General features: G+C 34.3%; 1 protein-coding gene across 1 annotated transcript; it reads left to right on the top strand.

Moving 5' to 3' along the window:
- Positions 1–11,189: 11,189 nt before the first annotated feature.
- Positions 11,190–11,635, top strand: LOC141516588 (small ribosomal subunit protein uS12-like). Its single transcript, XM_074227610.1, has one exon. The coding sequence runs from the start codon at positions 11,190–11,192 to the stop codon at positions 11,619–11,621; it is 432 nt and encodes a 143-aa protein (XP_074083711.1). The 3' UTR covers positions 11,622–11,635.
- Positions 11,636–21,291: the final 9,656 nt, after the last annotated feature.

Consider the following 21,291-nt stretch of genomic DNA (forward strand, 5'->3'; position numbering starts at 1 on the left):
TACTCCTCTTCTGACTTTTCCTATTTCTTTCAAGGGTCAGGATCACAACCTTAGAGTCATCTTTGATCCTTCACTCTCCCTCATTCCACACATCTCACCAGTTATTAAGCCTTGTTAATTCTACTTTTGCACCTCTCATACATGTCCAACCCCCTTTTCTTCACATATGGAGCTGCCACTTGAGCTTAGGCTCTCATTACCTCTTCCTATGTGAGAAATAACTCATTTGGAACCCTGCTCTATTCCAATCAGCATCAATCAATTTGAAATGGTTCCATAGGGGTAGTGATTATAAGTTTGATATATCAGATTCCAGAGCTAAGAACTTCAGATTGTAAAATCACTTGCTTAATCATAGGAAATTAGCTAGAGACCCTCCACCCTTGGTTTTTACTTGTTATGGTGACCAAGCTCAGTGTGGCAGAGGTGACTGAATTACATGGAAAGTCCTCCAATTTGTTTTTGTTTCTCCAGACTTCTTTTTTTTTTATCCAACATGAGCAAGAGACCATCTTGTAATCACATACTCACTAGACTTGTCACATGCTTTACCCAATCTGTGACCATGCTGACATATCATATTTGCTTATTTTAGCTTATGTGTCATATTTCAACCAATGAGATTCTGTATTTTGCCATACTTTTTTGCATATTTGGACATCAAACTCTATAAATATAAGGCCCTTAAGGAAGGAGCATCTCAGATCAAGAGGAAGATCTGAGGTCCACTTCACTGAGGGGACCTTGGACCTTTGAATAAAGTGCCATTGACTCAGAGCTCTTCCTCAGTTTCTTTTATTGTTGGTAGGACAATTTTAATCCCTACTCCTGGACTATTTTAATGACTTGAGTCTAGAACCACTTCAATCTATTCTCGACATGGCTACCAAAGTGACACTCCTAAATGCACTGGTCCCATCCTGCCATTCTCTTTTTCAATAAACTTCAGTGGTTCCATGTTGTCTATAGGATCAAATGCAAACTGCTCTTTTTAGCATTCAAAGCCCTTTATCACAACTTGGCTCCAATTTATCTTCCACATATTATATATTACTTTGCTTTGTATATTTTATGGTACAATCAAAATGGTTTTCTTGCTGTTCATTGACCTTTACATATGACAGTCCATCCATAAATCTCTGTGTATTTGCACAGTCTGTCCCCATGTCTATAGTGCACTTCTTCCTCATTTCTACCTCTTAGAATTACTTTTTTTTAAAGCTAAACTCAAGCATTTTCTTTTGCGTGGAGTCTTTCTTTTATGATCCCCAAACTAATTTAGTGCCTACCCCAAATTACACTGTATTAATTCTGCATATATTTTCATATTCTTACACACATACACATATTTCCTGTGATAAAATGTAAGGTCCTTCAGGTCAAAGGCTTTTAAAATTTATACTTCTGTCTCAGGACCCCGAAGGGTGTTTAATACATAGTAAGCACTGAATGAGTGTAGATTTTGGATCAAAATACAGTATGCAAATAGTCTGTGCAAGATAAAATGGATGAAAAATGCTACATTCAAATAATAACATGCAGTTGGGTGGTCAGTCCATTGAGTTAGTTCTTTAGGATTTATATCTGAGATTAGCCTTAGGCATTTGACCAAGAATTGAGAAGAAAGGAGATAGTAGGTGAATTTTGCTTGAAAAACTGTAATTTTTCAATCTCAACTTATTCCTTAGAATAAAAATACATTTTGTCATGTGGCAAATCATAATCTTGAAAGAATCAAAATTGCAAGTGGTCCAAAGAATAATGGAGAGATGCATCACGGACATAAGTAGGTTATTGTCCATTTCCATGAATGGTCTTGTAAGAAGGAGATCATTAAGAAATTATGTGGTTGGAAAAGAAGGTGGGATGATCAGATAATAAGACTGAAGTTTAATAGATACAAGGCCTGAGTGCTATAGTACCTAAGAAATATCCATACCTACAAACATATATGCATATATATACATATATATATACTTATAAACATATAAAACTAGAGGAAGTACTCTAGCATATAAATTAGGTCTTCTGAAGAAGATAAATAAGATACAATGCATAAAAATAATACAGGAAAAGGTTAGGTTGGAATATGATCTGTCCTATTTGAAGAGAGGGGAAATGACCACTCCTATCAATGAGATTTTAAATGCATTGAAGTGCCAAATATTACTGCAACATGAGTGGTGCCTAGTGGAGTAATATTCTCTTTTTTATTGAGAACCAGTTCAGAAGGTAGAATGACTTTAATAAATGTCACCATAATTTCTCTCCTGTAGAATGTAAACTCCATATGGGCAGGGACTGTCTGGTTTCTATTTGTATTTTTAGTGTTTGGTTCAAATCTCAGCATGGTGTTTAGCTTTGTGCTTTTTTAAATCTATTTTTCCATTAAATTTTTCTAATGAGCTAATTTTCTTGGGAAAAGATGCAACATGCAAATAGCTAAGTACTCAAAATAATTTATATATATAGAGAAAACAGTAACAACTAACCCTGTTTATGAATAAGTGCTAACTGTACTATCTTGAAGGAAGGAAAATGAGGATTCTTTGAGATTGAAAGCTTTCTGAAAATGGATTAGAGTTTGGTTAGGTGGGTACAGGAAATGTAATGCTGAGTTCTAGGAAAAATTAATAGACTAGTTTGACTAAAATATGAGTACACTGAAGGGGAATATTTTAAATAAGAGTAGAAATGGTGGTTGAAGCCTTAATAATGATAAGTAGAATTAATATAGTGTTTTAGTTTGCCAAACATTTTACAAATGTTGTCTTAATTTGTACTCAAAATAATCCTAGTAGAGGGACTGGAGTACAAAGGGAAGAGATGAAGTGGGAGAATCAATTAGGTGACTAGTATAATAATCCATGTGAAAAATGGTCAGTCTTAACTAGGGCAATGGGAATTATGAGCAGAGAGAAGAGGGTGGTAGGGAGAGAAGCTGTGGAGGTATAATCAACAGAATATGGCATCTGATTAGATATGTGGATGGGAAAGGTAAAGAATTTTCCTGAGGTTATTAGTCTGAATGTCTGGTAAGATGGTGACACCTTCAACAGAGATATTTGGCAGAAAGGGGTTAACGAGAACTGTTTTGGAAGGGCTGAACTTGATATACAGATAGAGCACTTAGGAGGAGATGTCCAAAGCCATTTGATGATAAGAGACTTGAATTCTGGAGTGAACAGATGAGATTACAAGGACGAGGGACTTGCTAATTTTGCCAGAGAGAAGGGGACCAAGAATAGAACATTGAAGGATGCCATGCCTGTGAATAATAGATGGAGGATAAGACAATTAAGGAGACTGAAAATGGAGTTGTAAGAGAGGAAAAGAACAAAAGAGGGACCAGCATAGGAACCAAGAGAGGAATGTATTTTTTTTAAAGATTTTTCAAGGCAGTGGGGTTAAGTTGCTTGCCCAAGGCCACAGGCTAGGTAATTATTAAGTGTCTGAGGTCGGATTTGAACCCAGGTACTCCTGACTCCAAGGCTGGTGCTGTATCCATTGCGCCACCTAGCTGCCCCAAAATTTTATTTATTTAAGGCAGTGGGATTCAATGACTTGCCCAAGGTCACATGGCTAGGCCGTTATTGAGTGTCTGAGGTCAAATTTGAACTCAGGTACTCCTGACTTCAGGGCCGGTGCTCTATCCACTACACCACCTAGCTACCCCCTAGGAATGTATTTTCAAAAGGAAGGGGCAGTCAACTTAAGGTCATACATACAACTACTAAGAGAGTTATGGCTAGAACCCAGATCTTTTTTTTTAATTAAAGATTTTATTTTGAGTTTTACAATTTTTCCCCTAATCTTACTTCCCTCCCCCCCCCCCAGAAGAAAATTTGTCAGTCTTTACATTGTTTCCATGGTATACATTGATCCAAATTGAGTGTGATGAGAAAGAATTCATATCCTTAAGGGAGAAACATCAAGTATGAGATAGAAAAATCAGACAATAAGATATCAATTTTTTTTTAAATTTAAGGTAATAGTCCTTGGTCTTTGTTCAAATTCCACAGTTGTTTCTCTGGATACAGATGGTATTCTCCAATGCAGACAGCCCCAAATTGTCCCTGATTGTTGCACTGATGGAATGAGCAAGTCCATCAAGGTTGATCATCGCTCCCATGTTGCTGTTAGAGTATATAGTGTTTTTCTGGTTCTGCTCATCTCATTCAGCATCAGTTCATGCAAATCCCTCCAGGCTTCCCTGAATTCTTGTCCCTCCTGGATTTTAATAGAACAATAGTCTTCCATGACATAAATATACCACAGTTTGGTAAGCCATTCCCCAATTGAAGGACATTTATTTGATTTCCAATTCTTTGCTACCACAAACAGGGCTGCTATGAATATTTTTGTACAAAGTGATGTTTTTACCCTTTTTTATCATCTCTTCAGGGTATAGACCCAGTAGTGGTATTGCTGGATCAAAGGGTATGCACATTTTTGTTGCCTTTTGGGTATAGTTCCAAATTTTTCTCCAGAAAGGTTGGATGAGTTCACAGCTCCACCAACAATGTAATAGTGTCCCAGATTTCCCACAACCCTTCCAATAATGATCATTATCCTTTCTGCTCATATTGGCCAGTCTGAGAGGTGTGAGGTGGTACCTCAGGGAAGCTTTAATTTGCATTTCTGTAATGAGGAATGATTTAGAGTAATTTTTCATATGACTATAAATTGCTTTGATCTCATCTGTAAATTGTCTTTGCATATTCTTTGACCTTTTGTCAATTGGGGAATGGCTTTTTTTTAGGTTTTTGCAAGGCAATGGGGTTAAGTGGCTTGCCCAAGACCACACAGCTAGGTAATTATTAAGTGCCTGAGGCTGGATTTGAACTCAGGTACTCCTGACTCCAGGGCTGGTGCTCTATCCACTGCATCACCCAGCCTCCCTGGTTTTTTTTAAAATATGATTCAGTTCTCTGTATATTTTAGAAATGAGTCCTTTGTCAGAAACATTAGTTGTAAAGATTGTTTCCCAGTTTACTACATTTCTTTTGATCTTGGTTACAGTGGTTTTGTCTGTGCAAAAGCTTTTTAATTTAATGTAGTCGAAATCACCTAGTTTGTTTTTCCATCTCTTCCTTAGTCATAAACTGCTTCCCTTTCCATAGATCTGACAGGTAAACTAGTCCTTGATCTTCTAATTTGCTTATAGTATTGTTTTTTATGTCTAAATTCTGTATCCATTTGGATCTTATCTTGATATAGGGTGTGAGGAGTTGGTCTAATCTAAATTTCTTCCATACTAACCTCCAATTTTCCCAGCAGTTTTTATCAAAGAGAGAGTTTTTATCCCAATAGCTGGACTCTTTGGAAGCCAGATCTTTTTACTCCAAACCAAATAATTTTTCTGTCATGATGAATTTCTCTGTAACTCAACTACTGATTCCTCATTTTCCACATTTTCACATGTATTAGTTCTATCTCCCAATTCGATTATATGATCTTTGAGGTTAGTGGTACCACCTGATACAGGAGGACAATTAGAAATTACACAGGAATTTGAAAAATTCTATTGCCTTAGGGTATCTGCCTGACAGAAATTTGCATTTAAAATTAAAATTATTTAAATTTAGCATAGCTCTATTATACAATTATATGCAACATGTGTTTATCTAAAAGTCATGTCAAGAATCAGAAGACATAGATTTAAATGAATGACGTAGATGAATCAGTATGTTGTGACTGTGGAACTAAGATTCATATAAGTGGCAAGAGCATTTTAATTTGTTTTTAAATGCTATTCACAAAGAAATTCCTTCTAATTTTATGTTAAGGAATTAAAATTAAAAAGTACCAAAATTTAAAAAACAGAATGGGAACTTTGCTCAAAGACAACTTCCTTGACACCTCTGGTGAAATGATCAGGGAATATGATAATAATAATAATAATAATAATAATAATAATAATAATAATAATGATAATAGCTAATATTCATGTAGTGCTTTTTTTAAAAGTGCCTTAAATGAAATCATAAGAACCTCTGGGAAATAGGTGTCATAACCCTTATTTTCCAAGTGAGGAAGCTGAGGCAGGTGGAAGTTAAATGACTTGCCCAGGGTCATAAAGTTTGTAAGAGTCTGAGACAGGATTCTGACTTAAGTCTTCATCTGGCTATCATACTTTTTTTTAAGGTTTTTGCAAGGCAGTTGGGTTAAGTGGCTTGCCCAAGGCCACGCAGCTAGGTAATTATTAAGTGTCTGAGGCTGGATTTGAACTCAGGTACTCCTGACTCCAGAGCTGGTGCTCTATCCATTGTGTCACCTAGCCGCCCCTGGCTGTCATCCTTCTAATATGTTCTATACAAAACTCAATTGAAAAAAAGGATTCCTCATGGATAAAGAGGTTCTATAGTGAGAGCAAAAAATGGCTAAAAATGGATAACTCAAGTGTTTCCCTGACATCTCTGAAATGTAAAAAGAAATAAAGTAAGACCTTCAATGGATTGGTCAGTCAGCCTTCCATTGAAGATTAAATAGAAGTATACAAATAAGAATTGTACAGGATGGGAAGGAGTTTTTGCAATGGTAGAGAATGTCTACACCAAAGAGAGCACATGCCAATGGATATATGAGCATAATTTGGAGCATTTTAAGACCATGTACAATATAGAATATAAGCAGAATAATGGCAGGATATATTTTGGGCAAGGCCGTTTTTGATTTTGGCTTTGCTACTGCCATTGCCAAGCCAAAAGCCTGTTGTATAATGTGCTTAAAAAATGATTGTTGAATTTTTGAAAGGCTTAGGAACTCTGACCTACACAATGAAACCAACCAAAGCTTCAGAGAACTCATGATGAAGTATGCTGCCCATCCAGATAGAGATTTGATACTCATTATAGATAGAAGTTTTTGAGGGGTGGAAAAAGTGGGGAAGTAGGAAGATTTGACAATATGGGAAGTTGTTTTGCTTGACTATTCTATTATACATACATACATATATATATATATATATATATATATATATATATATATATATATATATATATTTGTAACGAGTTTTGTTTTTCTTGTTTTCTCAATTCTAGTTCAACCATTTACTCCCTGGATAATCTTGGGCAAGTTGTATAGTCTTTCAGGCCTCATTTTTCTTATCTGTAAAAGGAGTGAGTTTGACTAGATGGGCTCCAGCTCTAAATACATGGTCCTATTATTCTGTAAGAGGAGGATTAGAGCACTGGCTCTGGAGTCAGGACGACCTGAGTTCAAATCCTGTCTTTGATATATACTTAGCTGCATGATCCTGGACTTTTCACTTAACCAATTTGTCTCAGTTTTCTTAACTGTAAAATGAGGTTAAAGACAACACTGACTTATTTCCTAGGGTTGTTGTAAGGATCATATGAGATAGTATTTATAAAGCACCTACTTCATAATAGGTTCTATATAAATGCTTATTCCTTTTCCTTAATCCTTCTCTAGCAGAAATCGAAACCTTTTCTTCCTGAGTTCAAATTCAGTACTCTACTCAGTACAGCCATCCTACCTTTTTGGTCTTTATAGAGTCAACAAATGCAATATTTCACATAGAATAGACATAAAACCCAACATTTAAATGGGACTTTTTGCTAATTCATCTGTATCCGAATTTCAAAAAAAAATCATTAAACTCACACTTCCAAATATGGTGATCTCTTAGAGGTGTGGAAGTATATAGTGAAGGTATAGAGTACTGAGCAACACTTTTCAGGTATTCTGTGGGACAAACACATTGAACCCAGAACCCTAGGTGGACTGATTGACTTATTACTTTAATAATTCTTCCCAAGGATATGTTCCAATATTTGTACATATATTACTAAAAGTGCAAAAACTCCAATCATCAATTAACTAATTAGTTATGAGTTCTCACTCTAGTTTATAAAAACTGGAGAAATATTTTCCCATAAATGTTTTCTCTGCTTTCAATTTTACTTTTATTTTTATTTTTTTAGGTTTTTGAAAGGCAATGGGTTTAAGTGGCTTGCCCAAGGCCAGTTAGGTAATTATTAAATGTTTGAGGCCAAATTTGAACTCAGGTACTCCAGACTCCAGGGCCAGTGCTCTATCCACTGCACCACCTAGCTGCCCCTGCTTTCAGTTTTAAAACGAAACCCATAGACTTAGAGAAACATCAATATTTTTATTAGTAGCAACTAATAATACAGAAAAAAGAATAATATTTTGATAATGTATTGGGTAACAGAGAAGTCACAGTCTGTATTACCTCCTACCAATAGCTATAACCGTGAACTCCTCTAAAACATTGGAATCACAGTTCCACAATTCAGTTTTTCTCAATATGACAGTTAGTCTCTCAAGGAATTCTTCTCAGATTATCCTGTGGTACAGTGGAAAGAGAATTTGAAGAGTTAAATTCAGTTTTCTCAAAATGTCGTTTATTTTCTCCAAGATGAACTTTCGAAATCTCTTATAGATTTATTCCCTCATGGAAGTTGACGGTAGTTTCCCATAGACTCTTTCTCATGACAATTAACTCTAAATCTCCTCAGGAAAGATAATCTCAGTCTTCTCTCAGTATTTCTCACAGACTCTTCTATCCATGACAGTTAGTTGTTATTCCCCAAATTCTATTCACTCTCTTAGAAGTGTAATAACAATAACTCAAGTTCCTGTAAGTGAGATTTTTTAAAATTAAGGTTATAGTTTATATAGTATAGTATAGTATCTATCTATCTATCTATCTATCTATCTATCTATCTATCTATCTATCTATCTATCTATCATCTATCTATCTTGTGCTGGGCAAGTCATAACCCTGTATTTGTTGCAGCTTTTTCATCTGAAAAATGAACTAGAGAAGGAAATGGCAAACCACTTTAGTATCTTTGCCAAGAAAATCCCAAAAGGGGTCATGAAGAGTAGGGCACAACTAAAAAATGACTGGAAAAAAACATCATAGACCATATGGCCATAATTAAAAAAAGAAGGAAAATAACAGAAGATCCCTAATGTAAATAGATTCATGAATATGTATTATATCTATTTATAATTTTTAATGTACATATTCATTATATTTAATTAATACATTCATTCACAAGTGTTACTGGTTTTATGGGAGCTTTTGTTATGTATTTTTATCAGTTAATGGATAATAATAATTCAACTACTATTATGTGAGAAGTCTGGGAAATATTTTTATGGTGAAAAAGGGTCTTCATTCTTGCAAAGGTTGGGAACTATTGTTACTCTGCCCTAGATTGTCTCCTGATTACATGTTAGGTGATTTTGAGTTCTATTTTTATCCATCTTTATGTAACCTTGGATATTTATTTCTTCACTTATAGAATGAAGAATTTGGATTCTATGGTTGGATATGGTATGAAGCAATTATTACCATTTTCATATATTCTTTTCTCCATTCCTCTTCTCTTCCCTTTCCATGCCTTCCTTCTTTTTACTAGAGAACTGAGAAAGTATAGGCTGCCAAAGAAACTCTGGAGTTTGGAAATTCCAATTAAAAAAAAAATTACAGCTGATTGACATCAAGTGCTCTTTGAGAAAGGAAAATGATTTGATGTAGAGAAATAACTATTGATTAAATTGAGAAACATTATGCTAGTCACTTCCCTTTGCCTTCTTGCGAAAAATGGTTATGAATGGAGTACAGTACACTGAACCAACATTTGTCTTAAGGAGATCATACTCCAGATCTGAGTGGGTGGGTGGCATAAATAAATGAGCCCCTTAGGTTGCACAGAATTATGTGGGTGTGAACAAGTGATTAACAATGAAAAGGCCAGATTTGGATAATAACCTGCCATCTGGAAACAGAAGAGTCTATTTCACTCCTGAAATACAGGAAACAGGGAGTGTACAACCCTAAACTGAGGTGTTTCCTCACTCTTCAGGTTGCTCATCAATTTTCTCTAGACATAATGGTGCTCTCAAGGCAAGATGACATCTTTTTTGAGTGTCAAATTCAGGTTTATGAATAGGGAGGCCATAAATGGCTATTAAAAATCTGATTTCATCTTGTTGATTTCATCAACTTGGCCATTAATAATACCAAATAGAGTGGAAGCTAACAAATAATTTATCTTGTCCAGAGGAGAATAGATACTTCTCTATCCTGGTCTGTTTGGACATCCCAAGTATTCACTTATGTTTAATTAACAAAAATAATTCAACAATCATTGAGCTACAAAAATTTAAAAACAAAATTTTTAATAGATTTATAATTTTAAATTTTAAATTAATTAATTCTAAAATTTTAATAGATTCATAATCATTGAACTACTTAAATGGGATGAAAAGAAACCTAATAGATATGTGGGAAGAGCAAAAAGTACACTATCTCCATTATCCTTTCTACTACTAGAACTTTTCCTGAAATTGTTTTTGGGAAGTCTATAGAGATAATTCTCCATCCCAATTTTTTTTTTTATTTGCAAGACAATGAAGTTAAGTGGCTTGCCCAAGGCCACACAGCTAGGTAATTATTAAGTGTCTGAGGCTGGATTTGAACTCAGGTACTCCTGACTCCAGGGTCAGTGCTCTATCCACTGCGCCACCTAGTTGCTCCTATCCCAGTGCTTTAATTACCAAAATAATAAATAAATAAATCATGTTATCAACCTCTGCAATAGTTTTGTCAAATATTGAATGTGAAAGAATAATAACAGGATAGAGACTAGTCCCAAGAACATTTTTGAGCTCTAATGAACTTAGAAATTAAAATGAAATGGTATTGATAATGACAATTATATATGTGTATATATGTCTTTATCTTTAATATTTATAAAAATTAATTCCTTAAAACTTATCTATGAAGTCAGTAGTGCTAAAATAATTATCTCCATTTTATGGATGAAGGGGCTTTGAGCAAGTCATTTAATATCTCTAATGCTCTGTCACTTAGCTAGCAAAAACTCCAGAGATGTGAGTGGAACATGGATTTATTTTATTTAAATTAAACACTTTCCAATTATAACATATTTCCTTTTTTCTTTATTATTTATTTAACAATTAAACATTTTTAGGAACTTCAAGAAAAAGGAAAAACATATGAAAAATATTTATAGCAACTCTTTTTATGGTGGCAAAGAAATGGAGATTGAGGGGATGTCCATCAATTGGGGAATGGATGAACAACTGTGGTATATGATTGTAATGTAATAATATCGTACTATAGCCTTCCTTCTCTCTGTTCTTTTGGCCCGGATGGCAGCAGCATGGGCAAGTTCTGTGGTCTTCGTACTGCTAGGAAGCTCCACAGCCACAGGAGAGACCAAAAGTGGCATGACAAACAATATAAGAAAGCATATTTGGGCACTGCCTTGAAGACCAACCCATTTGGAGGAGCATCTTATGCCAAAGGGATTGTCTTGGAAAAAGTTGGTGTAGAAGCCAAGCAGCTCAATTCTGCCATCAGGAAGTGTGTGAGAGTCCAGTTGATTAAGAATGGCAAAAAAATCACTGCCTTTGTTCCCAATGATGGCTGCTTGAATTTTATTGAAGAAAATGATGAAGTTTTGGTTGCTGGATTTGGTCGAAAAGGCCATGCTGTTGGTGATATTCCTGGAGTCTGCTTCAAGGTTGTAAAAGTTGCAAATGTTTCTCTTCTGGCCTTGTACGAAGGCAAGAAAGAAAGACCAAGATCATAAAAATTGTATGATATCTCTGTCATAGTAAAAACTTTCATGTAAAAAAATAATATTGTACTATAATAAATGAAAAGCAGAATGGTTTCAGAAGAACCTTGGAAGATCCATATGAATTGATGCAGAGTAGAATAAGTAGAACCCAAATATCATTGTTCATAGTTACAGCACTATTGTAATGATGATCAACTATGAAAGATTTAGCCACTCTTATCAGTATAGTGATCCAAGACAATTCCAAGGGTCCTATGATGATAAATGTTATCATGATGAATAAAAGAGAGAGAAATGATAAACACTCTGTGCAAGTTGCAATAAATTTTTACTTTATTTTTTCTTTCTCCTTTTTGCAATATGAGAATGTTTTGCTTGAATTCATATGTATAATTAGTATCATATTGCTTTCCTTCTATCTGCTCATCATTTCTGATAGTACATTAATATTCTATATTCATTTACCACCTATTCCCTCAATTTTCAATTCTTTGCCACCATAAAAGTATTGCTATAATTTTTTTTCTTACCTAAATATCTTTTTCCTTTTTCTTTGATTTCTTTGAGAAAATACTAGTAGTGGTGCAGCTGAATCAAAGAGCATGCACAACTTTATAGCCCTCTGGGCATAGTTCTAAATTATTCTCCAGAATGGTTAGGTCAGTTCACAACTCCATCATCAGTACTTTAGTTTCTTTATTTTCCATATTCTTTCTAGTAATTGCAATTTTTCTTTTCTGTCATGTTAAACAATTCGTTTTAATTTGTATTTCTCTATTCAACAATGTTTTAAAGCAATTTTTATATGACTATACATAGTTTTGATTTCTTCTTCAGGAAACTGCCTGTTTATATATTTTGAGCACTTATCAATTATGGAATGGTTTTTATTTTTATACATTTGACTTGGTTCCCTATATATTTGAGAAATGAGAACTTTGTCATTGAAACAAGATAAATTCACCTCTTCCCCAGTCTTTTGCTTTTCTTCTAATTCTGGCTGCATTGGTTTTGTTCATACAATTCCATTTTAATTTCATGTACTCAAAATTAAATCCTATTTTTTACATCCTATAATGCCCTCTATCTCTTGTTTGGTCACATATTCTTCCCTTATCCATAGATTTGACAGGTAAAATATTCCTTGCTGCTCTAATTTGCTTATGATATCACCCTCTATATCTAAATCATGTACCCATTTTGATCTTATCTCAGTATTTATGGATGATATTGGTATATACCTAGTTTCTGAAAAATTGCATTCTAATTTGCCTAGGAATTTTTGTTAAATAGAATTTCCTTATTCCCAAATTTTGGATCTTTAGGTTTGTCAAACACCAGATTGCTAAGGTCATTTGTAATTGTATTGGTGCCAAATCTATTTCACTGATCCACCATTCTTTTTCTTAGTCAGTACCAGATTATCTTTTTTAAAAAAATTATTTATTTATTTTAGGCAATGGGATTAAGTGATTTACCCAAGGTCACGCTAATTATTAAGTGTCTGAGATCAGATTTGAACACAGGTCCTCCCGATTCCAGGGCTGGTGCTCTATCCACTACACCATCTAGCTTCCCCCTTAGTACCAGATTATCTTGATGATTATTGCTTTATAATATATTTGCGATCCGCCACTGCTAAGCTATTTTTTTCACTTTTTCATTGATTGCTGTGATATTTTTGACTTTTTGTTTTTCTAGATGAATTTTGTTATTACTTTTTCTAGCTCCATAAAATAACATTTTGGAAATTTTGATTTCCAACAAGTAAATTATTTAAGTAGATTTGTTATTTTTATCATATTGACTCAGTCTACTCATGGGCTATTAATATTTTCTAATTGTTTAGATATGATTTTATTTTTATGATAAGCGTTTTTAAATTGTAACTCAAGTATTGAATAGTTGTACTCAAGTATTTTATGTTGTCTGAATTTGTTTTAAATGGATTTTTTTCTATTTCTTCCTTTTGGACTTTACTGATAATATTTAGAAATGCTGATGACTTATTTGGGTTTATTTTATAATTTTCAACTTTGCCAAAGTTGTTAATTATTTCATTCAGTTTTTAGTTGATTTTTCTAGGAAAAGCTAAGCATACCATCATATCATCTGCAAAGAATTCTAGTTCTTTTAACTCCTTGTCTATTTGAATTCTTTCAATTTGTAGAACAATATTTAATAATAGTGGCAATAATGAACATCCTTCCTTCACCCCTGATGGGAAGATTTCTAGCTTATTGTTATTACAGATGCTTGGTCATGGTTTTAGATAAATACTACTTATCATTTTAAGGAAACTTCAATTTATTCCTATGCTTTCTAGTACTTTTTATTGAGTAGGAATGAGTGTTGTATTTTGTGTGAAAAGGTTTTTTTCTCCATCTATTAAAATAGTTCTGAGTTTTATTGTTTTAGCTACTGATATGGCCAATTATGCTGATAATTTTCCTTATATCAAACCAATCCTGCATTCCTTGTATTAATACACCTGATCATAGTTTATGAACTTTGTGGTAAATTGCTGTAATCTTGATAGGACCTCATGTTAAATTTTTGTATCAATAGTCACCAGGAAAATTGATTAATAATTTTCTTTCTCTGTTTTTTCCTTTTCCTGGTTTAGATATCAACTGCAGGGATTTGGTAGAACTCTTTCTTTGCCCATTTTCTCAAATAGTCTAAATAATATTAGAATTAATTGTTCTTTAAATGTAAGGTAGGATTCACTTATGAATCCATCTGGTCCTAAGGATTTTTTTAGGGAGTTCATTGATGGCTTGTTTAATTTCTTTTTCTAAGATAAGGTTATTTAAGCATTATATTTTTAGTTAATCTGGGTAATTTATATTTTTTTCAAACATTCATTTCATTTAGACTGTTAGATTTATTGGCATATAATGGGTCAAGGCAGTACCTAATAATTATTTAATTTTGTCTTGAGTGGTGGGCAATTTCACTCTTTTAATTTTTGATACTGGTAATTTGATTTTTTCTTTTTTTAAATAAAAAAATTAAAAAATACGTCGACAATTTATAGTTTTTGTTTTTACAAGATTTTGAATTCCAAATATTTTCTCCCTTTCTACCCTCTTTCTAAAACAGTAGTCAGTTTGATGTATGCTAAGCATGTGCTATTATGTAAAATATATTTCCATATTAGTCACATTTGTAAAAGAAGAAAGAGATAGAAAGAAAAAGCACAAAAAGAAAAAAAATTGTGTTTTTATATATAGAGAGTTCATCAGTTCTTTATCTGGACATGGATAACATTTTCTTTTATGAATACTTTTGTACTTGTCTTGGATCATTGTGTTACTGAGGAGATCTGAGTCATTTATAGCTGATCATCACACAATGTTGCTGATTTTGTGCACAATGTTTTTCTGGTTCTGCTTATTTCACTTTGAATAAGTTTGAGTCTTCCCAGGTTCATCATTTCTTTTTTGCACTACTGTGTATTTTATTATGTTCATATACCACAACTTCTTCAACTATTTCCCAAATGATGGGCATCTTTTGAATTTCTGATATTTTGCCACCATGAGAAGAGTTGCTATAAATAGTTTTGCACTTGCAAGTCCTTTTCCCTTTTTAAAAAATTATCTCTTTGGGATACAGACCCAATAGTGGAACTGATGGATCAGTTTGGTTGCCTTTTCAGCATAGTCCCAAATTTCTCTCCAGAATGGTTAGATTAGTTTACAACTCCTGGGGGTGGCTAGGTGGTGCAGTGGATTGAGCACCAGCCCTGGAGTCAGGAGTACCTGAGTACAAATGAGGACTCAGACACTATTACCTAGCTGTGTGGCCTTGGGCAAGTCACTTAACCCCACTGCCTTGCCAAAAAAAAAACCAAACCAAAAACTTAAAAAAAAAGATTAGTTTACAACTCCAGCAGTGTATTTGTGTCCCAATTTTCCATCTCCTCTCCAGCATTGACCATTTCCTTTTTTAGTCATATTAGTCAATCTGATAGGTGTGAGGCAGTAACACAGAGTTGTTTTTATTTGCAATTTTCTGATCAAAAGTAATTTAGAGCACTTCTTTATATGCCTCTATATAGTTTTGATTTCTTCATCAGGAAACTTCCTGTTTATATCCTTTGACCATTTATCAATAGGGAAATGACTTGTATACTTATAAATTTGACTCAATTCTTTACTTGGTTGAGAAATGAGACCTTTATCAGAGACATTTGTTATAAAGATTGTCTCCCAGCTTTCTGCTTTCCTTCTATTGTTGGTTGCAAAACCTTTTTAATTTATATGAACAAAATGATCTAGATTACATTTTGTAATGTTCTTTATCTCTTGTTAGGCCATGAACATTAACACTTCTTTAAGAATTTGAATGCTATACTTTTTTGGTCAAAATATATTTAGTATTGATGTTATTATATTTCCTATGTTATCTTTTAGCAAGATGTAGTTTATTTCTTTATACCTTTAATTAGTTTAGTTTTAGCTTTTGCTGTCTGGGATCAGGATTGCTCTCCCTGATTTTTTTTAACATTCTAGATTCTGCTCAAGTCTATTACCTTTAGTCTGTGTGTCTCTCTGCTTCAAACATGTTTCTTGTAAATAATATAACATAGGTTTCTAGTTTTTGATCCACTTTGTTAATCATTTCTTTTTAAAGGAGATTTCATCACAATCACATTCACAGTTAAGATTTCTATTTCCCTCTATCCTGACTTTTCTCCTGTTTTGTGCTCTCTCTCTCTCTCTCTCTCTCTCTCTCTCTCTCTCTCTCTCTTTCTCCCCCCTTTCTGTTCACCGTTTCCTTTTTGCTTTTGTCTACTATTCCCACTTCCTAGTCTGCTCTTTCTTCTGTCTATTCCATGCTTCATCCTCCGAAAGCCCCCCACAGTCCCCTTTACTTAATCTCCTCCCTTCTAACATTCCTGTCCAGTAATATATATGTTAACATTCAAATGATTGTGCATATTATTCCCTCTTTGAGCCAATACTGATGAGAGTAATATTCAAGAGATGCCTATCATCCATAGTCCCATCTTCCCCTCCACTATAATGAATCTTTTGCACTTCTTCATATAAAATAGTTAACCCCATTCTACTTTTCACTTCTTTTTTCACCTAATGTACTCATTTTTCTCATCCCTTAAATATTTTTGTCATCCTCTCACCTTATACCTGTACTTTCTATGTATATTTTTTCTAGCTGTACTATTAGTGGTACAGTTTTTAAGAATTACAAGTATCTTCTTCCCATATAAGGATGTAAATTCAGTTCCATTGAATCCTTTACATTTTCATGCTCCTTTTTACCTTTTTAGGCTTCCCTTGGGTCTTGATATTAGAGATCAAATTTTTTGTTCAATTCTGATATTCTTAGAAAAGCTTGAAATTCTTCTATTTCGTTGAATGATAATTCTCTCCTCCTTGAGCATTATGCTTAATTTCACTGGGTAGGTGATTCTTGGTTGTAGTCCTAGCTCCTTTGCCTTCTGAAATATCATGTTCCATGATTTCTTATCCAATAATATTGCAGCTGCTAAGTAAAGTGTAATTCTGATTGTGGCTCCCCAAATTTATATTTTTCTTTTTTTGCCACTTGAAGAATTTTTTTCCTTGACCAGGAGGTGATTGGTGGATTCTTTTAAGGCCTATTTTGATTTTTGGTTCCAGGATATCAGGGCAACTTTCCTTGACAATTTCTTATAAGATGATTTCCAGGTTCTCCTTTTGATAATAACTTTCAGATAATCTAATTATTATGAGATTAGCTCTCCTGGATTTATTTTCCAGGTCTGTTGTTTTTTTCCAATGAGATATTTTTCAATTTCTTCTACTTTTTTTCTTTCTTTTCATTTTTTGATTGATTCTTGATCATATAGAGATGATTATAGAGTCATTTACTTCCACTTGTGCAATCCTAACTGTTAAGGATTCTTTTCCCCCCAGTTAGCTGTTGTACTTTCTTTTCCATTTGCTCAATTGTATTTTTTAAAGTGTTGTTTTATTCAGTGAATTTTTGTATCTCCTTTCCATTTTTTTTTGTTTTTGCAAGGCAAATAGAGTTAAGTGGTTTGCCCAAGGCCATACAGCTAGGTAATTATTAAGTGTCTGAGGTCAGATTTGAACTCAGGTACTCCTGACTCCAGGGCCGGTGCTCTATCTACTGTGCCACTTAGCCACCCCTCTCCTTTCCATTTTATGTTCTTCTTTTTAGCCATCCCCTTCCCCTCACCCTAAGCTGTTGACTCTTTTTTTTATAATTCTCTTGAAACATTCATTTCTTTTCCCAATTTTTCTTCTACTTCTCTTATATGATTTTAGCTCCTTTATGAGCTCTTCCACAAGTTCTTTCTGGGCTTGAGTCTACTTTCCATTTTTCCTTAGGGTTTTGCCCATAGATGTTTTGACATTGTTGTTCTCTTCTGAGTTTGTGTCTTGGTCTTTTATGTCACAATAATAACTTTCTATCACCAGGTTCTTCTTTCTTTCTTTTTTTTTTTTTGGCTTGTTTTGTGCTCTTTTTTCTTTCCTTCCTTCCTTCCTTCCTTCCTTCCTTCCTTCCTTCCTTCCTTCCTTCCTTCCTTCCTTCCTTCCTTCCTTCCTTCCTTCCTTCCTTCCTTCCTTCCTTCCTTCCTTCCTTCCTTCTTCCTTTGAGCTTTGTAGGTTCTGGCTGTTTACCTGGTGCTTCAATGATGCTGCTCTGAGGTCCTTGGGGGACTCTTTGCTGCTCTGGGTGGATCCTTGTGTTTGGTGCTGCTCTGAGGGGCTGGGTTTGGGGATCACTGATGATGTTGAGGTCATAGGGGTCTGACAGCTTACCTGCTGCGCTGGGGTCTTAATGATGGTGTACCTGTGAGGTGTTTCTGCATTTCCCAGGGCTGTGCTGAGACATGAGGAGGTCTGACTACTGGATGCTCATTTGTTGAGAATTACATTGAAGCATGTGGTATTTCTTGGAGTTGGAATCTGCTAGTTCCCCTGGTTTGTTAAGGTAAATGATGTATTTTGACATTGGCAATTTGCCTGCTCCATCCCACTGGGGTTCAGGGTCTCCTACTGAGTTGTTGAATTGGAGTTTGCTGCTGGCTTGCTAGGATATTTCCTGTTTGAACTATGTTCCTCTTTTATCTGAGTAAGACAGATATTTGTTGCTGATCTTCTAAGTTCTGGGCTAAAAGATAGTTTTACCTGGCTTATTGCTGGTTCTACTGTTCCAGTATTTGGAGGTACCATTTTGTAGTTGTTTGGAGGTGAACATGGGAAAGTACAGCAGTCTACTGCTTACTCTATGATCCTAGCTCCTGGAAACTCTTTCTTTAAATCAAATTAACCAAAGATCCAACTTTTATTAATTTTTTCATAAAACTGGTTCAAAGTTTTATTAATTAGTTTAATGGTTTTCTTACCTTCAGTTTTATTAATCTCTCCTTTGACTGTCAAGATTTTCAATTTGGTGTTTAATTAAAGATTTTTATTTGTTCTTTTTTCTAATTTGGGGGGGATTTTTGTAAGGCAATTGGGTTAAGTGATGTGCCCAATTATTAAATGTCTGAGGCTGGCTTAGAACTCAGGTCCTCCTGATTCCACTTAGCTGCCCATTTTCTAATTTTTTTTTTGATAGATGTCCAATTCATTGGTTTGTTTATCCTCTATTTTGCTGATGCAAACATTTGGAGATATAAATCCCCCCCCCCCCATTTATTTTGGCTAAATCCCATACATTTTTATATGGTGTTGCATTGTGGTCATTTTCTTTCATGAAATTAATGGATATTTCTAAGATTTGTTCCTTGATTCATTCTTTATGGTTAATCATTTAGTTTCTAATTAATTTTTAATCTGTTTTCATGGCCCTTTATTGAATATAAATTTATTGAATTATGATTTGAAAAGGATGCATTTTATAGTTTTGCTTTTTTGCATTTGGCTGTGAAGTTTTTATGCCCTTACACATGGTCAATTTTTGTGAAAGTGTCTTGTCCAGCTGGTGAAAAAAATTTATATTCTTTTTTATTTTAATTTCATTTTTCTTAACTTTTCTAAAATTCTATGCATCTCCTTGACTTCTTTCTTATTTATGCTTTGGTTAAATTTAGTTCTGAGAAGGGAAAGATGTGGTTCCCTACTAGTATAATTTTACTATCTATTTTCTCCTTTAACTCATTTAACTTTTCCTTTTGGATTTGAATGCTATAGCATTTGGTGAATATGTATATGTATATATATATACATACACACACATATATATATATATGCACACAAATATATATTATATATTATATACATTTAGTACTAATATTACTTTATTATCTGTGATCCATTATTAGAAAAATAAAATTTTTGTTTTTCATTTTAATTTAGGTCTATTTTTGCCTTTGTTTGAAATCATGATTGCTGTCTGCTTTTTTTTTTTTTACTTCAATTGAAGTATAACAGATTCTACTCTAGGCCCTTATTTTTACTCTCTGTATCTCTGTTTCAAAGGGGGGTTTCTTGTAAATAACACACTGGAATTTTATTTTTAATACATTCTGCTATCTGTTTCCATTGTATGATTTTAATTTATTCACATTTACATTATGATCATTAGCTGTGTATTTCCCTCCATCCTATTTTCCCCTAGTTTATGCTTCTCTCTCTCACTCTTGCCCTTGTCCCTCCTGGAGTTTCTTTTGCTTCTGACTACAACCTCCCTTCTTTCAGCCCCTCTCCATTTTTCTTATCTCCTTCTTTTCTTTTCCTGTAGGGTAAGATAGATTTCTAAATCCAACTGAATACATATGTTTATTCTGTCTTTGAGCTAATTCTGATGAGAGTAAGATTCAAGTGTTACTATGTCCTCTCCCTCATTTTCCCCTCCATTGTAAAAGCTCTTCTTTGTGTATCTCTTTTATGTGAAATAATTTCCCTTGTTCTTTCTCTCCTTTTCCTCTTCCATCAAGTGCATCTCTTTTCCACACAAATTTTTTTGATCATGCTGTCATAGTCAACACATACCTTTGCTTTCTATCTATGTAAACTTCTAATTGTCCTATTAATAATAAAGTTCTTAGGAGTTGCAATTATAATTTTCACATATATATTTGATTAAAAAATCCTTTTTTGAACTCTTCCAGGAATTCTTTTTGGCCTTGTGACTTGTTCATGTTTTTTTCTGAGATTTTGCAGGTAGCCATTTCAATTTGATTATCTTCTGAGTTTGTATCTAGATCTTCCTTGTCCAACTTTCCATAGTCAGGTTCTTTGTTGCTGCTGCTGTAGTTTACTTATTTCACCAGACTATTTCTTTCTTTCTTTCTTTTTTTTTTTGCAAGACAATGGGGTTAATTGGCTTGCCCAAGGCCACACAACTAGGTAATTATTAAGTGTCTGAGGCTGGATTTGAACTCAGATACTCCTGACTCCAGGGCTGCAACCTAGCCACCCCCCCAGACTATTTCTTTATATTTAAGTTAAAGTTGGACTCTGCCCCCCCCCCCCCCCCCCCCCCGGGGAAAAGGGACATTTTCCCAAGCTTTAGGCATTTCTTGTTGCTCTTTCAGAGCTAACTCTGGGGGTCTGTTGGTTTTCAAGGTCATATGATCTAAGGAGAGGTGTGGTCATGGTTCCCAGACACATGTGGTGGGGTCCACAAATAGGATCATAGTTTGGCTCTGGACTGTATGAGCCTAATGGAGGTAAGCCCCCTTCAAGTGAGG

Source organism: Macrotis lagotis, chromosome 1 (genome assembly GCF_037893015.1).
Source record: "Macrotis lagotis isolate mMagLag1 chromosome 1, bilby.v1.9.chrom.fasta, whole genome shotgun sequence".
Lineage (NCBI taxonomy): Eukaryota > Metazoa > Chordata > Mammalia > Peramelemorphia > Peramelidae > Macrotis > Macrotis lagotis.

Coding starts and splice junctions, on each gene's coding strand:
- LOC141516588 (XM_074227610.1), top strand. CDS start 11,190: ATGGGCAAGTTCTGTGGTCTTCGTACTGCTAGGAAGCTCCACAGCCAC.